We start from the raw sequence: 21,927 nt of genomic DNA on the forward strand, positions 1-21,927 counted from the left end.
CCACGCACAGCAGCGAAGACCCAATACAGCCAATAAATAGATAAATAAATACATTTATTTAAAAAAACAAAGAAAAAAACTTTATGCCACCTAAAAGGATGTGAGGAGAACACAATGTCACTTCTGTGGTATCCCTGTCAAAGAGGCATAACCTAATCTAATCAAGCAAATATCAGGAAAAACTTTGTCATTTCTCAACATAGCTGGTTTGTAGCCTTCAAAAGTGTTCATGTCAGAAAAGTAAAGAAAAAAAGCAAAGAAGTGATTTAGATTGAAGGAAACTGAAAAACATAACAACCAAATATAACACATGATTCTGAATTAGACCTTTTAATTAAGAAGGACTTATGGGGACACTTGAGGAAATGGAATAGGACCTGATGATGAGGTGGTCCCAATCTGTCAGTGTTACCCTCCTGATTTGGATGATGTTTTAAGGTTATGTGGGAATTACACACTGAAGGATTCAGAGCCACTGGGCACCATGTTGACAGTGTATTCTCACACTGTTCAGAAAACATAAAAGGATGTACCATACTGGCAAATTTGCAGAAAGATTGAGATTATGTCAGTGTCTTTAAAAAGTGGGAAAAACTCTATTCTTTCGAAAGTTATACTTCAGCAAGAAGAGACAAAGAAATGAATAAGTAAAATACGTCCATCAAATGGTTATAGGCTTGAGCCCTGGGGCACTCCCACAGTCCACAATCAAAACAGCAGAGAAACAGCCAGCCCAGAGCAACTGAGAAGGGGCGATCATTGAGACAGGATGTAAAGGAGGAGAAGCTGAGGAAGAAAAAGTTTTCTAGGAGTATGACATAGTTCACTGTGTCCGATGCTGCTGAGAGATCAGGTAAGGTGAACAGGACACAGGTGATCACTAGCACTGGCCCCAACGCATCATGGAAGGAGTCATGTTGGAGCAGATTTCAGCTGAGTGAGGAGAGAAGTCAGATTAAGAAGAGCTGAAAAGAGGAAGGGAGGTGAGGACGTGGAGCTGGTGAAGATAGGTACCTCGTCCCAGAAGTGCTGCTGTAAAAGAGTGGAGAATGATGTTGTAGTTGGAGGGTTATGTAGAGTCCACAGACAGCTCTTTGTGAGGTGGAGGGTTACCAGGGCAGTTTGTACAAGGATGGGAGTGAACCAGCAAAGAGGGAGAAACTCAGGATGCAGGAAACACTCAGCCTAAATTGGAGTAGTGAGAGGGCTGTGATGAAGATTGCATGTGGAGACACTGCCATTGGCAGGAGAAGAGGCCCTTCATCATAGTAATAAAGGGGAAAGAAGAGAGGATGGGCCCAGGGAAAGATGAGACCTGTGTTTTGGTGGTGAGGAGGGGAGAATTTTGTATGAGGTTGCTTCTGTTGTCTCAGTGTAATATGAGGCCAGGGCACCCACTGAGAGCAGGGAGTGTGGAAGGCCAGTGGTTGGGCATGTGTGCTGGGACTTTGAAATGAGAGAAGTGAACAGTCACTTTGGAGAGCGAGGACATCAACACAGAAGGATTGCAGAGAGGTGGCTAAGATGACCACGCTGACTTGAGAGTTATGAATTTAGTGAGGGGAATTCCAGCGGTCCAGCGGTTAAGACTCTGAGCTTTCACTGCCAAGGACGCGGGTTCAATCCCTGGTCAGGGAACTAAGATCCCACAAGCCATGTGGTGCAGCCAAAAAAATAAAAACAATAAAGTGAGATCTGTCAGCCTGCTTATGGAGTTTCCTCCAGCAGTATCCAGCTGTTTTGCCACCGGTAAGAATGCAAGAAATACTAAGTGTCCGATCATTTTTTTTCCAAATATGTACATATATATTTCTTCAGAGACTACATGTCTCTGAACAAAGAGAGACAAGGTATGAATTGCAAAGCTTTTAATGAAAATGTTTGTATTTTTTTACAGCATGCATAATTTCACACCTGTGGTTAATTAGCCGTTTCAATACTTGCAAACTCATCTGTCTCTGAATTTAGTCATAATGCATGAATCTAAGCAAATAACATTAAGGAAAAGCAACAGCCCATCTAATCCCTCCTTATATTCCTTCATGATCAGCAAGATGCATAAATGAATTCTTTAAAAAGGTCTAAAATAAACTGATGTGTAAATTGTGAGTTTATTTCTAAGAAAACATTTAAGCCAAACGTCACACTTTTTGTGAAACCAAGTTCTTCATTCCAGCTGTTTTCATTTTTAGCCATTGGGCATTCTACTCCTGTTTAAAATATTACTGCCCAACAAAGACTGGTTATCTTTTACAGTTTTTGGAGATGACAGAACAGATGAAGGGGGTCACATGTGTACACAGCTGGGATTTTTGCCTAAAATCAATGTGTTTAAAGATATTCTTTTCTTGTATTTTTATTACATATTGGGGAGTACTTCTGTCATTCAAGATTAAGTCTGGGTTATTTCTCTGGTTAAGAACTGAATGTACTGGAGATATATTTGATAATTACAACTTTAGACAAATATTCACCAGCATTAGTTCTGTTAGCAAACTGAAAAATATTGTTGGCCTATCAAACAATAAACTCATTAAACATTAAGCCTCTTAGAAGAAAGACTACATGCTCCTGCTTTTGTGAAAACATTATTTGTTTGAAAGAATGATAGTATGACCTTTCACTCAACTATTACTTCCTTAATATGAAAACCTTAATATGAAAAAGAGACAAATGAGCTGAAGAAAGAAAACTCCACAGTTACACTCCGCAACCCTCAACGTAACTGTTGAGATCTCGGTCTCGACAATGATTTTTCCACGCCACCCTGCAGAGAAAGATGAAATAAATGGTAATAAGCTTAAAACATACTTTCATGTAGTATACATACTTCAGACCTGTTAGGAGAACAAAATAGTTTATCAATACATGAAATACAGGCTATAGATCCATCCAAGTATTGCTGTTTATTAAATGGACATATGCATACCAAGTCTCCCCCAAGCCTTCACTAGAGCACAGAATGCTGAACAAAAATATTGAGTCCTGTGTAGTCCACAACACAACTGCCAAGTGCATTCCACATTTACTTAATTCCAAAAATAATTTCAGGATATGACAGGGAATTGTAGAGTGTGGAGAATTTTTAAAACTCTAGAAATTGGGGCTTCCCTGGTGGTACAATGGTGAAGAATCCACCTTCCAATGCAGGGGAGGCGGGTTTGAATCTTGTTTGGAGAACTAAGATTCCACATGCCTCAGGCAACTAAGCCCTCATGTCACAACTACTGAGCCCAGGCTCTGAAGCCCGCGAGCGCCACTAGTTAGAAGCCACCCACCACAACAAATAGCCCACATGCCGCAAGGAAGACTGACACAGTCAAAAATAATAAATAAATAAGTACTTTTTAAAAAATCTCTATAAATCCCCTAAAAAAAAGAGTAAAAGAATAAGATTCTGAATCAGTTAAAGTAGATTTTTTCTATGTAATATGTTTATCATAAATCTAAAGTTGCAATTTTCTGTTCTCAGGAGCATCCTTTGGTCCTTGGAGATATCCCCCCACTTCTCTCAGTAGCGTAAAACAGCTCTCCCCTTTCAGGCCTCACACACAGCATGCTCTGTAAGAGGCACTAACACAGTGTTGTGGGTCCATTCTACTTCAAACTCAAACAAACATAAAAACTCACAGAAAAAGAGGTCAGATTTGTGGTTGCCAGAGGTGGGGGTTGTGGGTGGGGTAGGGGTGGGGAATTGGATGAAGGCAGTCAAATGTACTACAAACTTCCAGTTATAAGGTAAATAAATACTAGGAATGTCACGTACAACATGATAAATATAATTAACACTGCTGTGTTATATATGAAAGCTGCTGAGAGAGTAAATCCTAAGACTTCATCACACACAAAATTTTTTTTCTTCTATTTCTTTAATTTTGTATCCATATGAGATAATGGATGTTCACTAAACTTATTGTGATAATCATTTCATGATGTATGTAAGTCAAATCATTATGCTGTGGACCTTATACAGTGGTATATGTCAGTTACATCTCAATAAAACTGAAAGGGAAAAAAAACATACCATGCTGTAATGCCTTGCTCACTGACAATCTTCTTTGCACATTTTACAGCTTCACTGATGTCATTTGTCAGCAAAACTGAAAAAGAGGTGGTAAGAAATGAAGACAACATTCATAGAAATTTCATGTTAACTTTAAATTAAGCCAGCTTTATTCTCTCAGGCTGAGGAAAGAACAACTGAAAGTTTTTTTTAAGAGTCCATGTATCTGTGAATGTTGATGGAAATCTCTTTCTCCATCGCATTTGGCTTGAAATAAAGCATATTGTTTCTCATTTACCAAAGTCATTGGAAGCTCTGGAATTATTAGCTAATGTGATATGTTTCTCTTTTTACTAAGCACTGTAAAAAAAAAAACAAACAAACCACAAAACAAAAACAAACAAACAAGCAGAAACCAGTCTAGCAGTTTTTTGCTCAGCAAATCTACTACTGGAAATTTATCCTAAAGAAATAAGAAAAAAAAAAAAAGAAAGAAAGAAATGAGAGGTACCCAAAGATGTATGTACAAGGTGTTTCACAGCAATTAATAAAAGGGGAAAATGGAAACAGCCTAAATACTTAACATTAAGAGTTGGATGGATATATAAAGTGGAATTGTATTCATTATTTAAAAAATAATAAGGATTGGTATTTTTTGGCAAATTAATTTTGTGTAATAAAGAGCAAATTGTAAAGCAGTAACTATAGTACAATTACATTTTTGTTGAAACACACATTGCTTACATGTTTGTATGTGGGGACATATGTGTATAGCTTTACAATCACACACCTGTGATGTATATCCTGAAAGAATATGTGTATACCAAAAGTTACCAGTGGTCATACATCTCTGGGTCGTAAGAATTCTTATTCAATGACCACAGATTATATTTAATAAAAAATATTTTTTAAAATAAATTAACCAGGTACAAAAGAATATTGTAAGACTATCTTCTCTATTAGGAATTTTAATATTTAAGCATTTAACAATATCAGTTTTGCAATACTTCTCTAATATATGAGGCACTAAAGATCCCATGTTATTTCTCTTTTAAAAGGAACTGAATAGAATATTTGTTTCACCCCAATCAAACAAAATCTGTAAATTAACTTGTTAAAATAACAGTGTTTATATATGGAAGCTATATTTTTTGGAGATGCAAACTAAAGAATTTAGAAATGAAACGTGATAATGTTTCTAACTCACTTTGAAATCACTCAGCCAAAAAAAAATATATATATATACACATAATGTATACATAAAAGAAGTGAATATGACAAAATGTTCACAACTGTTAAAGTACATGATGAGCATATTGATGTTTATTATACTAATGTTTCTAATTTTCCACATATTTAAAGCATTTTATAATAAAAATTAAAAACGATTTTTTAAAAAGGACCATACATATTCCTCCTCTTTGGTTAGTTAACTACTAATCCTTTTGTTTTCCAATAAAGGAGGGTAGGTTTAAAAGAAAAAAAAAAAAAAGACCACCCAAACAAATTATCCCTGCACCTCCCCAAACAAGGTAAGTAGGAGGAGCAGCCTGGTTCTTAACAAAGCATCAAGTCTAGTCATAATAAAGTGAGAGGTCATTCCAGAAACTTTCTTATATTGGAAAACAGCAACCTTTTATGATATCAGCTCTTTAATTTCTTACTTAAGGAATTATGAGGAGGATAATAGAGAGCTTCTACAAGTTAAGACAGAGTTTTTCTAGATCCCTGATGAACCCTTCAAGACCTTTCCTTTTGTATTGAATCTCTGTTCTTGCAAGTATAACCAGATGGGTCCTGTGCCATCACTCAACGTTCTATTGTCTTACCGCTGCAGGATATACCACAGCCGTTAACTGCGTCTGGGGTTTTGCCATTATTACACCAGTAGCGGCTATTGATTTGAAATATCCCGTAATCAGTGCTTTCGCTTCCAGGATTATAGTTTGTAGCTTCTGTATTATAACTGCTTTCCCATTTGGTCAAACAGATCCCTGAAAAAAACATAGTTTTAGTAATAAAGAGCAACACCATATGATTTATAGTTCACAGCATAATTATATAGTTCTATTTAATTCTATTTTACTAACGACTTTATAAGTATAAAGATGTATTATACTTGTAAAATATTTTAACACTTTGGTGTTAAACGGTCCTTAAGAGAATTCTTTTGTTAGCAAATCATCTGGTAATACTAATGAAACAAGATAACATATTTTTAAAAATATTCAAATAGCTGTTTTTTCCATTGCTATTATCCTTCTCCTGCTCTCATCCCTCAGGTAGGATTCAGCCTAGAACAGAAAGTCAACAGAGTTGTTGAGTGGGTTTGGTAATCAGCAGCAGATGCATATGCCAATGGAAAATTGCTTTTATTAGGAAAACTAAGGATTTTTCTGGGAGAAAGAAAATTTCCTATGATACCTAAAGGTGAATTTGGGTATCAAATTAGAATCCAGACAACAAGAGTCATAGAATAGGCACAACTGTGTCATCCACGCATCCATCCATCTAGTCATTTGCTCATTCATTCAAAAATAGTTATGGAGAGAAATGTCTGAATTCAATCTGAAAAATACACTGATTACATTCACATATATGGAATAAAATACAAAGTAACTTTTACTTAGGGCACATTTTGACTTCTGTGGAAGAAAATGAAAACTAATTAATCAACTAGAGTAAGAATAATAAAATGTCATTTCATGCCGCATTTCAGGGATGCTTATATAGATATGGATTAAGGGGAAATAGGTTGCTCCTGTCCCTGTTTTAAGAGTTCAAAGTAATTTTTTAAAACCTTTGCTATTAAACCCAGCATCATGGTAGGGGGATTAAAACCGAGAGAAATACTGCATGACTCAGGCTTGCAGAACCCAAGTTCCAAACTGGAAATGGCTGGAGTCGAACACCAAGGGCTTGGCAGACATACCCCAGGGGCTCAAAACTATCTCTCAGTCAGCCTACATGTGCCAGCTGGCAAATTTAGTGGCACTAGAAGAGTACAGTGAGTTCCGGCCTGCTTAGAATGGTATAGAATTTGGCCCTCCCATGCCTCAATCCTTCACGTGGCACATGTGATTCTAAAGGAACAAGCTGATGTTTTTTAGCCATTGTAAGTGTGCAAACCCTCAAAGGAATAAAAAAGTCCATTCACTCAAAGTCCCTTGCTTAGTCTTCATTCTCTATTAGCATCTGTTCGGCACCCGATTAACTATCTGGAAGGATGAGGAAGAGTTAACTTACAGTTTGCCAGGCTGACTCCCTTATAGCCATCCAATCCAAGTTTTTTCAGAGTTCTGGCAAGCTCACACCTCTCATATATCTTGCCCTGGACAGCGACAGAAAGGAGGAGAAGCCCCAGAATGAGGAGAGCCTTCATGTTGACTGAGAAGCAGGACCTCCAGACTGACCAGGGGGAGCTGGCCCTGGTATTTAACATCTTTCACTTCCTTCTTCTCCCAGTGGTTTGGGAGCTCCACCCTTTGAGATAAGTGGAAAATAGAAACTGTTTATTGGTCCACTGACTTTAAAAGTTTTCTTCCTTATGTTTGAAGAGGGATATTCTGATGTCCTAAGAATTAACCTGCAAGAAAGTAATAAAATGGCATTGCTGAAAGACATTGCTCAGGAAGAATTGGAATTGGCACTATTGCCAAAAGAGGAACTTCCTCCTATTTTATTATGAATTTAAGCAACTATTAAAAAAAAAAAAACCTGAATGAGCATTTTACACAATTGCAAATGAGCTCCAACCTTTCATAAACATTCATTTTCATTAAATTGTTTTATGTGCCTTCACTATCTTTCATCTTTTTCACTTAAAATTACTTTATATACACTTTCCACAGAAGCATGTGCCTCACTGCGTGTTGCTGTGACAGGTACATAGCACGACTCCATGCTGCTCAGCCAGACTCCTACACTAACTTTTTTGGTTACTATTGTGAATTCCTAATTTATTAATCAATGTCTTACTATTATAAATAAGCCTCATGTGACCAACATTCCTAAATCCTTTTTTTTTCACGTCTTTAAAAAAATTTAATACATCTTACATTATACAGAGAACTTTTATTTATTAAAAGATTCCCTAGAAAATGAAAAGACAAGCAATAAACAGGGAGAAGACATTTTCAACACATATGACTAACACAAGAAAAACATTCAAAATATTTTTTATAAAGTTGTATATTTAATAATAAGACAACCCAAGAAAAAAATGAGCACAGAACTTTAATAGGCATTTCATGTTAGACAAATGGCCAAGTAAACATGTTTCCAAAGAGAAACAAAAAGCTTAACCTTAATCAGAGAAATGCAAATTAAAATGAGATTTCATTTCATATCCATCTATGAGATTGGCCTAAACTTAAAATTCGGACAATTTCGAATGTTAGTAAAGAATAAAAATTGAAAAATCTCCTTTGGAAAATATCACACATTGTCTATTAAAGCTGAAGATATTTGTATGTTCCAAATACCCTATGTTCAGTGATACCACATTCATAATATATATCCTAGAATACAGGCTGGCAAACTATGGCCCACCGGCTAAATCTTGCCACTGCCTGTTTTTGTAAATAAAATTTTATCAGAACACAGCCACACTCATTCTTCTACATATTGTCCATGGCTGCTTTCATGCTACAATGGCAGGATTTATCCGTTGTGATAGAGGCCGTTGGGCCTGCAAAGTCTAAAGTATTTCGTATGTGTCTTTTTATGGAAAAAGTTTGCAAAACTCTGCCCTGGAGCAACCTGTGCATACCCATCAGTAAACATGTGCAAGAATGTTTATAGCAGCACTATAATAGCAAATTTTAAAACAATCTACATTTCTATTAACAGAATGGATTAAAAAACATGATATAATCACACAATAGAATACCACATAGGAATGAAAATGAATTACAACTATATGGTTAAATCTCATACTAATATGTTGACAAAAGAAGCAAGTCATAGAATATATAAAATATTGATATAAAACTAAAAAATATGGGTAAACAACATAGTTTTGGGGTACATGGTTCAAACTATGAAGAAAAGCAACAGAATTATGAACACAAAATTCAGCATAACTATTATGTTTGAGGGAAAAGAAAGGGAGTACAAATCTACAGGTCTTCAAAGCCTAACTCCTTTCTGACAATGCCTTACTTCACATTTCCATGTTAGAGCATAAAGGGTCATTGTAAAGCAAGGGAACTTTATAGGAAAACCTACACAGAGCACCAGAATATGCCACCAAAAATCTTGGCCTTTGGCATGAGGATTATTTTGAGCTGAAGGCAACTGAGAAGAAGCAGATCCAAGAAAAGCTCTCTGCCCTCCCCGTTTTCCTGAAAGCAGAACATACATTTGTGCAGAAATTAATCACCAGCAACCCTGGACACTTAGCCCCAAGACAGCAAAAGAGGACTCTACAAAACAACTTTTACTGACTAGCTATTGTCTTCCATTGGTTTGTTATATATGGATCGTCCCACAATGTGCCACCCTTGGAACCTAGTACTCTTTTCCTCTGTCTTGTCGCTCCTCTAAAAGTATACTGTTCTCTGGTTAAGATGATCTGGAGGTCCAGGGTGCAGCCACCTCTTTGAGTAACTCGTCCCCACATTTCTCATAAGTCTATGTGGGATATATTGATACATGTTAATAAACTTGTTTTTCTCTTGTTAATCTGTCTTTTCTTGCAGAGCCCTAGCTGAAAACCTAAAAGGGTACAAGGAAACCAATGTTTCCTCCTGTCCAGTTTCTGGTGATGAGGATGGCACAGTAAAAGGCTGGAACACTCCACTCTCCCTGGAGACTGCAGTTGGGATTTGGGATAACTGATGATGGACCAACAGCAGGTAGGAATTCTTACTATGTCAGTCTCCCAGATCTCTGTCTGTAGTGCACAGTCAAGAGAGGAGAGAAACATTTCTCCTTGTCCCTTCCTTTCCAAATTCACAGTGGCAGGAGAAAAACATTTGTGAAGATAGATCTTGAAACGTGACTCTTATGAATTTGGTTTTGGTAATCAACACCTATGGGTACTGATTCTTAGCCTCCCAGAAAGTCATGTTTTCCTTTGTCTCTGTCTTTTGTGTCACTTGTCATAAGGATGAAAAACCATAAGATGAGCATCTCCATTTGTCTTGTTTTATGTACTGAGAACTTGGCTTTGTAACCAGTGAGAATATTCCTTCTGGTTTCTGCCACTTGGGGGTGCCTGTTGTCTTTCAGGCTTGCATCAGCAGCTAGCCAGCCAGCTAGAAGCCTAAGACGTGAAGTGAAAGGCAACATTCTCTCTGTCCAACCATGTCAGCGCTCAGGGGAGTTTTTCTTAATAAAGGGTCTCAGTCCATAAGGGGTCTTTATCACCTCTACCTTCGTTGCCTTGTTTGTGAGGGAAAAATTCTCATCCCAGGATTCCTTTTCTGGTAACACAGAGAAGTAGGTCAGTGATTGAAGGTGTCTCACTCTGTGGGAGAGAGAGGTTTATTTGCCACCTGTGACAATGAAGGTCGTTGCTTTCTTAGGCTATCTCCCGAGTGGCTCTGCATCTTGAGAGGGCTACATTTCTTAGGGGATACCTCTTGTGTCCATGGTTAAGCCCTAAAATTAGTTTTAAGCCATAAAAGACTTACTGGTTTGGAGTCACAATTGAAACAGATATGTTGAAGATTTGGACTTTTACATCTAGAAGGATTTTTAAGAAAGCTCTCGTCTTAAACAAATGTCTTATTGGTACCTATGGGAAGACCAGATGAAAGGAAGGAAGGAAGGAAGGAAGGAAGAAAGAAAGAAAGAAAGAAAGAAAGAAAGAAGGAAAGAAGGAAAGAAGGAAAGAAGGAAAGAAGGAAAGAAGGAAAGAAGGAAAGAAAGAAAAGAAAGAAAGAAAGAAAGAGAGAGAAAGAAAAGAAAGAAAGAAAGAGAAAGAAAGAAAGAAAGAAAGAAAGAAAGAAAGAAAGAAAGAAAGAAAGAAAGAAAGAAAGAAAGAAAGAAAGAAAAGAAAGAAAGGAAGGGAAAAGAAAGAAAAGAAAGAAAAGACAGATACAGAAGAATACCCTGGCTAGTGTGAGAAAAGTAAAACACTTCCTTAACAAGATTAGGAGGGAAAGATCAGAGAACAAATGGCAAGAACTGCAGATAGCACTCAAGCTGGTGTAAAACTTACGTAAATCCCAGGCTTTTTTCCTGGCTATCCCTGATAGCCAGGGAAAGAGCTTTCACAAAGGTCCAGAAATTACACTGGAAGACTTGATTTATTGTTCCTTAAGCAGATCCCACCAGGTCCAGGTCTTCCCTGAATTTTGGGCCTGCACTACAAAAAAAAAAAAAAAAAAAATCATTGAACTATCCTATCTTACCGTTAGAGAAAAGAGAAATTACAGTAATTATCCTAGATTTCTGATAATAGGCAAATATGCCCCTGAGTTCCTTTTTAGCGTTTCTCAGTCCCTTGGAAATACTGATCTTACCATATCTTTGAAATGTAAGCATCCAAAGAGATAATTGTTGGCTAAAGTAATCATGGGCCTGGGGCAAAAAAAATGGAGAGACAGAGAAAGATTTTTTAAAAACAAACTGCTATTTGATAGCTCCATAAGCTCCCTTGCCCCAAATTTTGTCCACAGCCTCCATAGGTAAAAACCTTGTCTTTTCCACAAATATTACTACAGGCTCTTCCTGGAGCAGGGATCGAACCCGTGTCCCCTGCACTGGCAGGCGGATTCTTGACCACTGTGCCACCTAGGAAGTCCTGTGCCTAATATTTTAAATGAAAGCTATAACATCTCTGTTTGCATGTGTCTATATGTTTATGTATATCTATGTATGTATGTTCTATATATGTGAATCTTTCTCCCTCTGGATAGTATTCCTAAACACTTGTGAAAGAGTTCTACTTAATTGGCTTAAAGAAAATATAAGCACTTGTATAAATCAAGACAAGTCAAATAAGTTTATGTTATCTCTACTAGATGCTTGAGATTATAAAATTACAAACTCAACCTAAGAAATAAAGTTACAATAAAAATGATTTTCGTAACATATGTCAACATCGTAGGGAAAAATATCCACATTTAAATGTTTAGGTTCTTTTCTTCTGTGATTTCTGCTACTTGCGTGGTTTGTCAACAACAACAATAACTTAAAATGATGGTTAACTTTTAATATCTCATGAAATTTTCATGGCAACTCAACCATAATTGTTAAGAACACATGAATTAAATGGATGTAAGTGGTTGAAAAGTTTTGTAAATGCATTTTGCAACAATCATTATGTTTTATAAAATGTCTGCTTAAAAATAGTTTCCAAAATCTTTTCATAACCTTAACTTTAAATGACGGCTATTCATTGAATGTCTAGATCATTTCCAAATGAGAGAAAATACTGAACATTAATTGCCAAATATAAGTTTTTTTTCTGCTTTGACTTCTTATTACAGAGAAACTAAAGATATTTGGGTCTGTTAATAACATGTTCTTTTTTCCACCTTAAAATAATTGTACTATAAAAAGGCATATGTCTCTAGAAATTACAAAATGATGTAGACCTGGGAATTCCCAGTTCTAACCCAGCGGTTAGAACTTGGCGCATTCACTGCTGGGGCCCGGGTTCGGTCCCTGGTTGGAGAACTAAGATCCTGCAAGCTGTGCAGAGTGGACAGTAACTAAATAAATAAAAAGTAAAACGAGCAAATAAGATAGAAGATGTGGGTTCTAGGAAACAGGGTTCTAATACAGGAGAGAGGAGAAGGGAAATTATTGAGATGAAAGGAGAAGTGTCCTGTGGGCTCCTGGGGAAAACCCAACTTAGAGATGGCCTGGAAGGTCTGAACCCATTGAAAGGAGTTTGACAACTCTGGCGGAGACTTTGGGTAATGAATTAATACATGAATAAGTACATGGAAAACTAAGCAAACAGAAAAGTGAGGCAATTATTAATTCCAAGAAAACCAAAAAGACTTAAGAATAGAAATACAACGAAATTATACCATCATATTATACTCGTGTTTGTGCATGGTTGTAAAGGGGAACAGCAAGGGGGGGAGTTGAGAGAGAGCTAAATCTCCGTCCTCCTTGATGGAAATAAATAGAAAATATCTAGGACTGAAAATCAAAATTGAGTAGAGTTAATCATGCTCTTGAGATTTGTGGCTGTCATATTAGAATATAGTTAAAGAGATTACCTCTAGTGTTGGGAATTGGGTGGGAAATGTTAGACCCATTTTTTAACATTAAACTTATGATACTTTATTTGACTTAAAAAACATCCGTGTATTTTATGATTAAAAAGCATTTGAAAATGTTACTACTATGTAAGAAAAAGAACAAAAAGACATACACCAGAATGTTTACAGTGGTCATTTATGAATACTCTTCAGAATTTTTATTTAATTTGTATGTTTTGGCATTTTCCAAGTTTTCTTCTTTCAGCATATATTTCTTTTGCAATTAGCAAAATGATAAATAATTATACACACACAGAGGAATGTGCAGAATCACTAAAAAAAGGGTGAATATTTTGAAGTCCTCGACATTCCTCTGTATATGTGAACTCAGCCATATTTGTAGAAATGTTCTATTTAACTTTAAAATTACCTTTCTGCTATGCAGTTCTTCTGTACTCAAATCAGTGGTCTCTTAAGCTTCAACGGAACAGACTTAAATATTAAATTTTCACTGAGCTTCATGAGCTGCATTAAAATGGTATATAAGCTATATAAAAAGAAATGTGAGACAACATCTCAGAACAGTGCTGTTTTGGTAGGATCATTTTTATTGTATAGTTAATGTTTTTAAAAGACTAAAAAATACTCTTACAAGAATACAATTTATATTCCTCAGAATAAAACACATGTTGGCAAGCTCCTGGAACACTATGTCCCATCCAGGCTTTTATTTGGGGGACTGTATCATTGAAGGAGGATAAACTGGGGAGGGGGTTCCCTGAGGCCAGGGGAACTGAGGAGGCAAATTTGGTCAGATCTAAGATGATAGTGGTAGCAGGCTTGAAAAGTGGCAGGGCCCTGAATCCCACTCCCATGGAGGGTGGGGGGTGGGCAAGAAATCTCTTGGATGGCATGTAGCTGCTGGGGACATTGAACACTAATTGCCCTGCCTTGGGACTCAGTGAAGCTTTGAAAAGGAGCTTCTGCCTTCGGATGAGCCACGTCAGCTTGGGTAATAACCACCGTCTGAACAGCTCAGTGCTGGACTGAAACTTAAGGTCTTCCTTAAGTTTTCTGGATTCTGTAGTTTCTTGAGATGCTTGGAAGCTCCTGGGCAGGGGCTTAGCTAAAAATGTTTAAAAAGACTATCGTTGACTCACCATTTGGGGAAGTAGGGCTTAGAGACAAATTTTGTTTGATTGAGAAAAATAAAGCAAAGTGGTGTTTCTTGCACCCACTTATGGTATAGCAAATTTATACCCACTGAGCTATTTGATCTAGACTCACCTGCTCTGAATGTGATTGGAGAGAATGTGATTGGTGAGTGGGAAGTGAGATGGTTCTTGGGAACCCTAGAGATGAAACTGCTTTCCTGAAAATGGCTCTTTGGTTCCATGATTTAGGTCACCATTAATTCTGGAGGTAAGTCTAGGTGTTTCAGTTTTCAGCGACAGACTATTCGGACAGACCTCTCTGTCTTGATAATCTTGTTTCACTATAATCTATCCCACTGCTTTTTGTTGTTGCTGTTGCTCCTACAATCCTGCTTTTCTCTATTAGCACAAAATTAAAATCTGTTTGTGTCAGTATATGAGGGACATGAAAATGTATGAAAATAGGACAACCACGGCAAGTAACTGACGCTGGTAAATGAAAATTGCCTGTATCGATGAAAATTGGCATTGGCATGAGTTTCGTCACGGGTATAAGTAATCACTTGCCAGTGAAGCCGTGCCATTTGCTTGAAGCCATTATGGACCTCGGGGGACCACGGTCAGGGCAGCTGGACTCACCTCGTTCCCCAGCTGATGCTGTCCTTGTGTCGCTTGGCTCAGGGGTGCAGAGGACCTGGTCTCAGCTCTACTGTGGCAGCATGGCTGCTAGGAGAATTTGCAGTGGGCAGAGGGAGATGGGAGCTCCAGGGGAGCCCAGACGCTGAGAGGTTAAGGTGGACTACTTTCTTGTTCAACTAATGTAGTTGCGTAACAGCCTTGTGAAACAGGACCAGCACTCAGCTGCTCCCAGCAAGTCCAGCAGCCTGGGCCCCAGGTCAGAGAGGCTCCCTGTGGGGACATTCCCTGACTTAGGAATAGTGCTTGACCCCAATCCAAAGGTGGCATTTTGTTGGTCCCTCAGGTAGATGGGTCACTGAAAACTGGTAAATGATTTGGGTTTGCTTAATCCAGACCACTGTATTTTTTTCCTCAAGGATTAGTGACCACTTTCTGTTCTTTTAGCTCTCAATATCCCTGTAATTTAAGTTCCCACTCTTTGCAGAATAGGTCAAACAAGCAAGATAATTTCCTGCGTCTCCTGACACCATCCAGACTCCAGAAATCATCTAGCTTTTGTACTTAATTTACTCTATGGCCTTGCTGTTTTTGTGTTGAGTCAGGTAATTGGTTCATACTGAGAAAAAATCATACTATTTAACAAACACAAGAGAAATTATTTCTACTATGATGCCAATACTGTGCTATAAGAGTCTCTAGTTACTGTGCTCTAGCACAGAGCCACAAGTTACTGACCCATCTGTTGATCATTAAGCCTAAAAAACAGTACTAGCCGAGTAAATCTGCTAGTCATAGTGGAGGTTTTACCATTCCTGATACTTGCCATGTTCTCACTCTCTTCTCTGTCTTCATTCCTGCTGTTTCCCCAATGTGCTATGTAGACAGTGAAAGAAATGTGAGGATATCTGGTGGCAAAGTGAAAGTTGGAGGGGTGAGCCGGATCAGACCGGGGAAACTTAATCCCCCAAACAGTGAGATTTAGCACTTAATCCCAGAGACAATGGGAAAGTATTCATGAGTATTAAACTGGAGAGTAACTAGATCAGAATCTTAAGAAAACAAAACAAGACACTCTAGATTGGCCTCAGGGACCGCTGCTAGAAAACTGACAAGTAATCCAGATGGCAGACAAGGGTGGGGCCTGGGTAATGGAGTTGGGAGGGTTCAAGAGATATTTAGGAGATTCGAATGATCAAGACTGGAGATTATCCAGACTATTTCGAGACACAGGGGAAAAGGAAAGGTAAATAATACTAGCTTTTGTTTACCAGATGCTTATGAAGTGTTTGCCACTTAAAAAACATTACTTATAATTCTTACAGAGGTCTTAAATGTAGGTATTATATCCATTTTACAGATGAAAAAATATATGTCCTAGAGAAGAAAAGTCACTTGCCCAAAGACATATAGCTAGTGAGTGGAAGAGCTGGGATTTGGATTCAGGTCAGTTCCGTGGTCTTTTCAGTTTACCACATTACCTTGTAAAAGTTGAAGTGAATGGGAAGAAATTCCACTGCAACCCAATTCTCACCCCTTGACACTTTGTCCACCTCTTGTCTGATTTTAGTTCCCGATATAGTTGTGCAAACCCATTTTATGTATTTATTTTTAACGTGTGATTTTTCTCTCAGAGGTTGATCTAACACCAGGCAATGGAATGGAACAATTAGAGACTATTTAAAAATCGATATTCTTGATGTGCAAACAACCGATAATTGTATCGCAACCCAGTTGGCACCCCTCAATATGCTATAACTTCTTTGTCCACCTCTTGTCTGATTTTAGTTCCCGATATAGCTGTGCAAACCCATTTTATGTATTTATTTTTAACGTGTGATTTTTCTCTCAGAGGTTGATCTAACACCAGGCAATGGAATGGAACAATTAGAGACTATTTAAAAATCGGTATTCTTGATGTGCAAACAACTGATAATTGTGGAAAGCTTTTGATTTCTTTGTGAATACTTTCTTTGTAATATTATTTCTGTTATCTTTAAACTTCCAAAGTCAATGCAATTAGAACTTAGGCTGGATCTCACTTCCCCTTTTCACATTATGAACAAATATTTCCCTTTCCACATTGGTCAGGTTACAAAATCCCTTCTTAGTTTACACAACAATTGGGCATTCATCATGAGACATTATCATAAAATAGGTAACCAATTTTTCAAACATGTGATAAAACATAGTCTTGTTAACAAAGAGATGGAAATATTCCCATTTTTGTTTCTGCTTTCCAGAAGAGTATTCTGATTTCATTTCTCTGTTAAGTATGACTTTTGGGTTTAAGGTTTGGTTCAGTCTTTTTATTTGTGCCAGTGCAACTGCATAGCCATTAAACTTCTTTCATTGAACTAGAAAACAGTGATTTCAATCTGTAAATTAGCTCTGGTAACATCACAAAATGTTGGGAGAGGAGAGAAGAAATTGTTGCAAATAGGGGAATAAGGTCATATACTTGGGTTGTATTTTCCCCCCTCTCGACAAACATTTTATCGTTACCCTTAGCAAGCAAAGAAGGTAATATGCTTAACTTCTTCTTAACAACAATTTATATGTACACATTTAATTGAAGATGATGATGTTATCCCTTTGACTTCACTCTAAATTGTTTAAGATGCAGGCACGCATTTTCTCACTCCAACCCCCCATATCAGGTCAATATCATACCTCTGTGAGATGGCTGCTTGCTGGCATGGGAGTGGTCTATTTCCAACTCAGTCAAATAGGATCTGAACTCACAAGCATAGCACCATTTACACACAAGTCGCACAATGACCCGACCCAAAGATGATGAGGGCTAATATCAGTGCCTTACACGTTTATTTTGGAAAATAGTTCCCTTGACTGCCGATTCAAAATGATTTTCAATTAAAGAGTAATTTAGTAAATTAGAAATATTATTACAAATATAGAATGGTAAACTCTAACCTGCTTAAAAAAGATGAATGGGTATTTTAACCTCTGGGAAGTTAAGATAATTTTAAGTTTCCTCATAAGAATACAATCTTCTAAAATGGGAAGGTTTATACACACACACATACATACATACACACGTGACTGCTAGTTTTTGTGAAAAATAATGGGACTAAAATGAAGCTAAATAAAAACTACACTTAAAATATCTTCCTCATGTAAGAAGTTCAATCCACTGCAGGTCCAATATCCTTGACGTACTCTGGTGTGTGAAACCTAGTTTAGATCTGAATTCTGTGACAGGACTACTGACATGGCTTTCGAAGTAGTCTCCTTGTGTCCAGTTTCTCTCCCCTGCAACCCACTTTGCATCCAGAGCATGCCAACCTTGAACTCTGGGGACTCAGAGTTTATAACACACGTACGTCAATCACATGTAATCTATGATGTGATTGTCTATTCTGTGGCTTGCTGTCATATTGTCCTCATATTCATCATGATGAGCTCTTTGAGGGCTTGTGCTCCTTTAAGGTTTCTCCTCTGCCTTCTCAGAAAGAAGCACATTCATGTGTACATTGTAGGGATTCAACAAAATTGGTAAACTTCCTGTATAAAAAAATGCATTAAGGTGTTAGTCTTCTCTCTTGACCACCTGTGTTAAAAAAGTGTTTTGCTATTACAAATGATGCATGGAAGTAATACAAACTTACAGGTAAAAACCAACCACAGGACTTCCCTGGTGGCGCGGTGGTTAAGAATTCGCCTGCCAATGCAGGGGACACAGATTCGAGCCCTCGTCCAGGAAGATCCCACATGCCTCGAAGCAACTAAGCCCCCGTGCCACAACTACTGAGCCTACGCTCTAGAGCCTGTGAGGCACAACTACTGAAGCCCCTGTGCGCCTAGAGCCCATGCATCGCAAGAGAAGCCACCGCAATGAGAAGCCCATGCACCGTAACAAAGAGTAGTCCCTGCTCGCAGCAACTAGAGAAAGCTCTCGTGCAGCAAGGAAGACCAAATGCAGACAAAAATAAAAATATATATAAATAAATAAATTTAAAAAAAAAAAAACTACATAAGGATGTGCTTCTCCAACATGAGAAAACAATTATAAAAGATAATCTAGAATTTTGAAGAGAGAATCATTTTTTATAAAGAGTTAACTCAGGCCTCTGGAATAAATTAGAAATAAGACAATATGTTTGAGACACAGGGTTCCTCATGCCAATGTATGTAAAAACTTGAAGGTATTATTCAACGCTTCACTAAAGTCAGTAAGGGAAAAAAATTTCTACTTCAATTGTCAAGAAATTATACATGAATAATTGTATTATGGAAGAAGGTCATGTGTAACATTTGGTCGTAAGTTTAGGAATTCATTAACTGGTTCAATAAATCATAAAAGTTGACTGAATATTTCCTGTATTAGAGGCACCATGTTAATGCTGAGGATAGCAAGGTGAAAATGAGCTATGAGTAGAAATGATACGAGTCACTTCGAAACTGAAACATTTAATTGCTAGTGCAAAACACTCCAGTGCGTTCTATCTGCCTTGGCAACTGGTGAAGTTGTATGTGTCAGAAGGTGTAGCTACCTGTGGGTAAAACCTCTGCAGCCCGGGTGCCTGTGTGACTGTGTGGAACAGAACCACTTGTTGAGCCATGAAGACACTGCGGCATGAACAAGAAATAAATTGTGTGTTCAGCAATGGACATCTTGGGAGTGTTTTGTTATTTCATCATTTCAGATGGAGGTAAACCAATTTAAAAACAAAGGAAAGGGAGGCAGGTGCTGTCGCCGTGACGTCGGTCGCCACCTGCCCGGGCCCTCTTGCGCCCGCCTTGTCGGCCATGTCCCTTGTCGGTCCTTCCTGTGCCGGAGCCGCTGAGTGGCCAGGCCCCGCCGGCCGGCCTTTGGGCACCCCCGTGGGCCTCAATGCCCATGCTTCTGTTCTTTGCTCCCATACAGACATCACAGTGCCTGACTTCTCTGACTATGGTCCTGCTGAAGGGTTAGATAGTACAAAGTCTTCAAAAGAGAGCAGTGAGGCTAGGAAAGGTTCCTCCTGTTTGGTAACTGCAACAACTGCTGTGGGTGTTGGGTATGCTGCCAGGAATGTCGTCTCTCAGGTTGTTTCCAGCATGAGTGCTTCTGCGGGTGTGTTGGCCATGTCCAAACTCAAAATCAAGTTATCTGATGTTCCAGAGGGCAAGAACATGGCTTTCACATGGAGAGGCAAACCCCTGTTTGTGCGCCGTAGGACCAAGGAGATTGACCAGGAAGCTGCAGTTGAAGTGTCCCAGTGGAGGGATGCCCCGCATGATTTAGAACAAGAAAGCTGACTGGGTTATCTTGATAGGTGTTTTCACTCATCTTAGTTGTGCACCCGTTGCACACGCAAGCGATTTGGTGGTTATTACTGCCCTTGCCATGGGTCACACTATGAGGCATCCGGCAGGATCAGGAAGGGGCCTGCACCTCTCAACCTTGAAGTTCCCTCATATGAGTTCACCAGTGATGATACAGTGATTATTGGTTAGAGACCTGGACTGCAGTCATAGGCTTCTGTCAGTCTTCGTGTCACCTCAGAAGAGTTATTGAAGAACAAGCCTTCTGTACTTTGAATTAGTTGATTTGAAATATTTAAGGATTCCTAATAATGTGTTTGCAAACACGTGAAGTAAATTGAATTTAATGTTGAATACTTTCACGCATTCACCTAATAAAGCCACTGTTAAACATTGTTATGCTCAAAGACTTCAAAGGTGCAGTGTCTTTGACAGTTAATTCTAATTAAAAATTACAGACCAGTGTATGAGCAAACAGAAACAAAGGAAAGGGAGAATAGACAAGTCTCCCATGCAAAAGTCTTCCAAAAATTTACATAGGTTCTCTGCCCACAAGGAAGCAGAGTGTAAGTCCCCACTCCGTAAAGTGTGGGCTGGGCATAACGACTTCCTTCCCCAGAGTACAGCATGGACAGGAGGGAAAACGAGTAATTTCACAGCAGAGAGGCCTGGCGAATGCAGCTTCAGCCCGTGGATCAAGGTTAACACCCACAGTAATAAGTTATGCAGATCGTATGTATCCTAGATGCCATGTGATGAAAATGGGATCTGTGGTCTTCCTTCCCAAACACATAATCCTTGCCTAATCACGAGAAAAACATCAGACAACATCTCGTTTCTCCTTACCAATCTCTCTCCTCTTTAAATCATGGAATTCAGCTGTCCATTTATTTGTAGCTGTTGTTGCTGCTGTTTTTTTATCTGTTTTCTTTTTTTTAAAACTTTTTATTTTATATTGGAGTATGATTGATTTACAATATTGTGTTAGTTTCAGGTGTACAGCAAAGTGATTCAGTTATACACACACACACACACACACACACACACACACACACACGTACGTCAAAAATTATCCGCACTCTAGTTACATTAAAACTTCTGTTGGCCACACTGTCTTATCAGAGTTTCAAGGCTACTGTCTCCCCAGTCACTGCTGTGCAGGTGTGAATATGTTACCTCAGTTCATTTGCAACTGTGGTGTGAGCAAAAAATGAATGCTCCACTTGTGTGTGATTTGCATGAAAGAAGAGCATCGTGTTCTGTGGTCTGAGGGTGTACCTGGTGCCATTATTTATCGAAGACTTTGTGCACAGTATGGAGGAAGTGTTTTGTCACCAAGAAGTGTGTCTGAATGGACAGAGAAGTTCAAGGAACGTCGCACAAGTGTTAGCCATCAAGAAGGAGCCAGATTCACTTCTGATGAAGAAGGGAAGACCGCAGTGCATTCGTGGCTCAAAGCTCAGCCTAAAACATTTTTTAACGAGGGAATACGAAAGCTCTTTGACAGATGGACAAAGTGTATTGAAAAGCAAGAAGATTATGTCAAAAAATGTATTTGTCTTTTCTAAAAGTTGATTAAAATAAAATCTACAGCCAGAGCATGGATAATTTTTGACTCACCCTCGTATTCTTTTCCCATTTAGGTTATTACAGAATATCGAGTAGGGTTCCCTGTGCTATACAGTAGGTCCTTGTTGAT

The 21,927-nt window shown here is 38.3% G+C and overlaps 1 protein-coding gene, 1 long non-coding RNA gene and 1 pseudogene across 4 annotated transcripts in view; 2 read left to right on the plus strand and 1 right to left on the minus strand.

The window, feature by feature from the left end:
* The window catches only part of LOC130856771 (uncharacterized), a 33,761-nt gene extending 28,882 nt beyond the window's left edge, over window positions 1–4,879 (plus strand). For all 3 annotated transcript variants that reach the window (XR_009054676.1, XR_009054677.1, XR_009054678.1), the window contains one exon: window positions 4,074–4,879. This is a non-coding gene — a long non-coding RNA (uncharacterized LOC130856771). The remainder of the gene's footprint in view (window positions 1–4,073) is intronic.
* LOC130856770 (lysozyme C-1-like) lies at window positions 1,952–7,445 on the minus strand. The gene is made up of 4 exons (XM_057741605.1): window positions 7,250–7,445; window positions 5,833–5,997; window positions 4,025–4,100; window positions 1,952–2,767 (listed from the first exon to the last, which is right to left on the minus strand). Exons 1-4 carry the CDS (start codon window positions 7,443–7,445, stop codon window positions 2,701–2,703), a joined length of 504 nt encoding a protein of 167 aa, XP_057597588.1. The 3' UTR covers window positions 1,952–2,700.
* A 10,555-nt stretch (window positions 7,446–18,000) lies between these two features.
* On the plus strand, window positions 18,001–20,703 carry LOC130857550 (cytochrome b-c1 complex subunit Rieske, mitochondrial-like; annotated as a pseudogene).
* The last annotated feature ends 1,224 nt before the right edge of the window (window positions 20,704–21,927 follow it).

The sequence above is a fragment of the Hippopotamus amphibius genome, chromosome 7 (genome assembly GCF_030028045.1).
Source record: "Hippopotamus amphibius kiboko isolate mHipAmp2 chromosome 7, mHipAmp2.hap2, whole genome shotgun sequence".
Lineage (NCBI taxonomy): Eukaryota > Metazoa > Chordata > Mammalia > Artiodactyla > Hippopotamidae > Hippopotamus > Hippopotamus amphibius.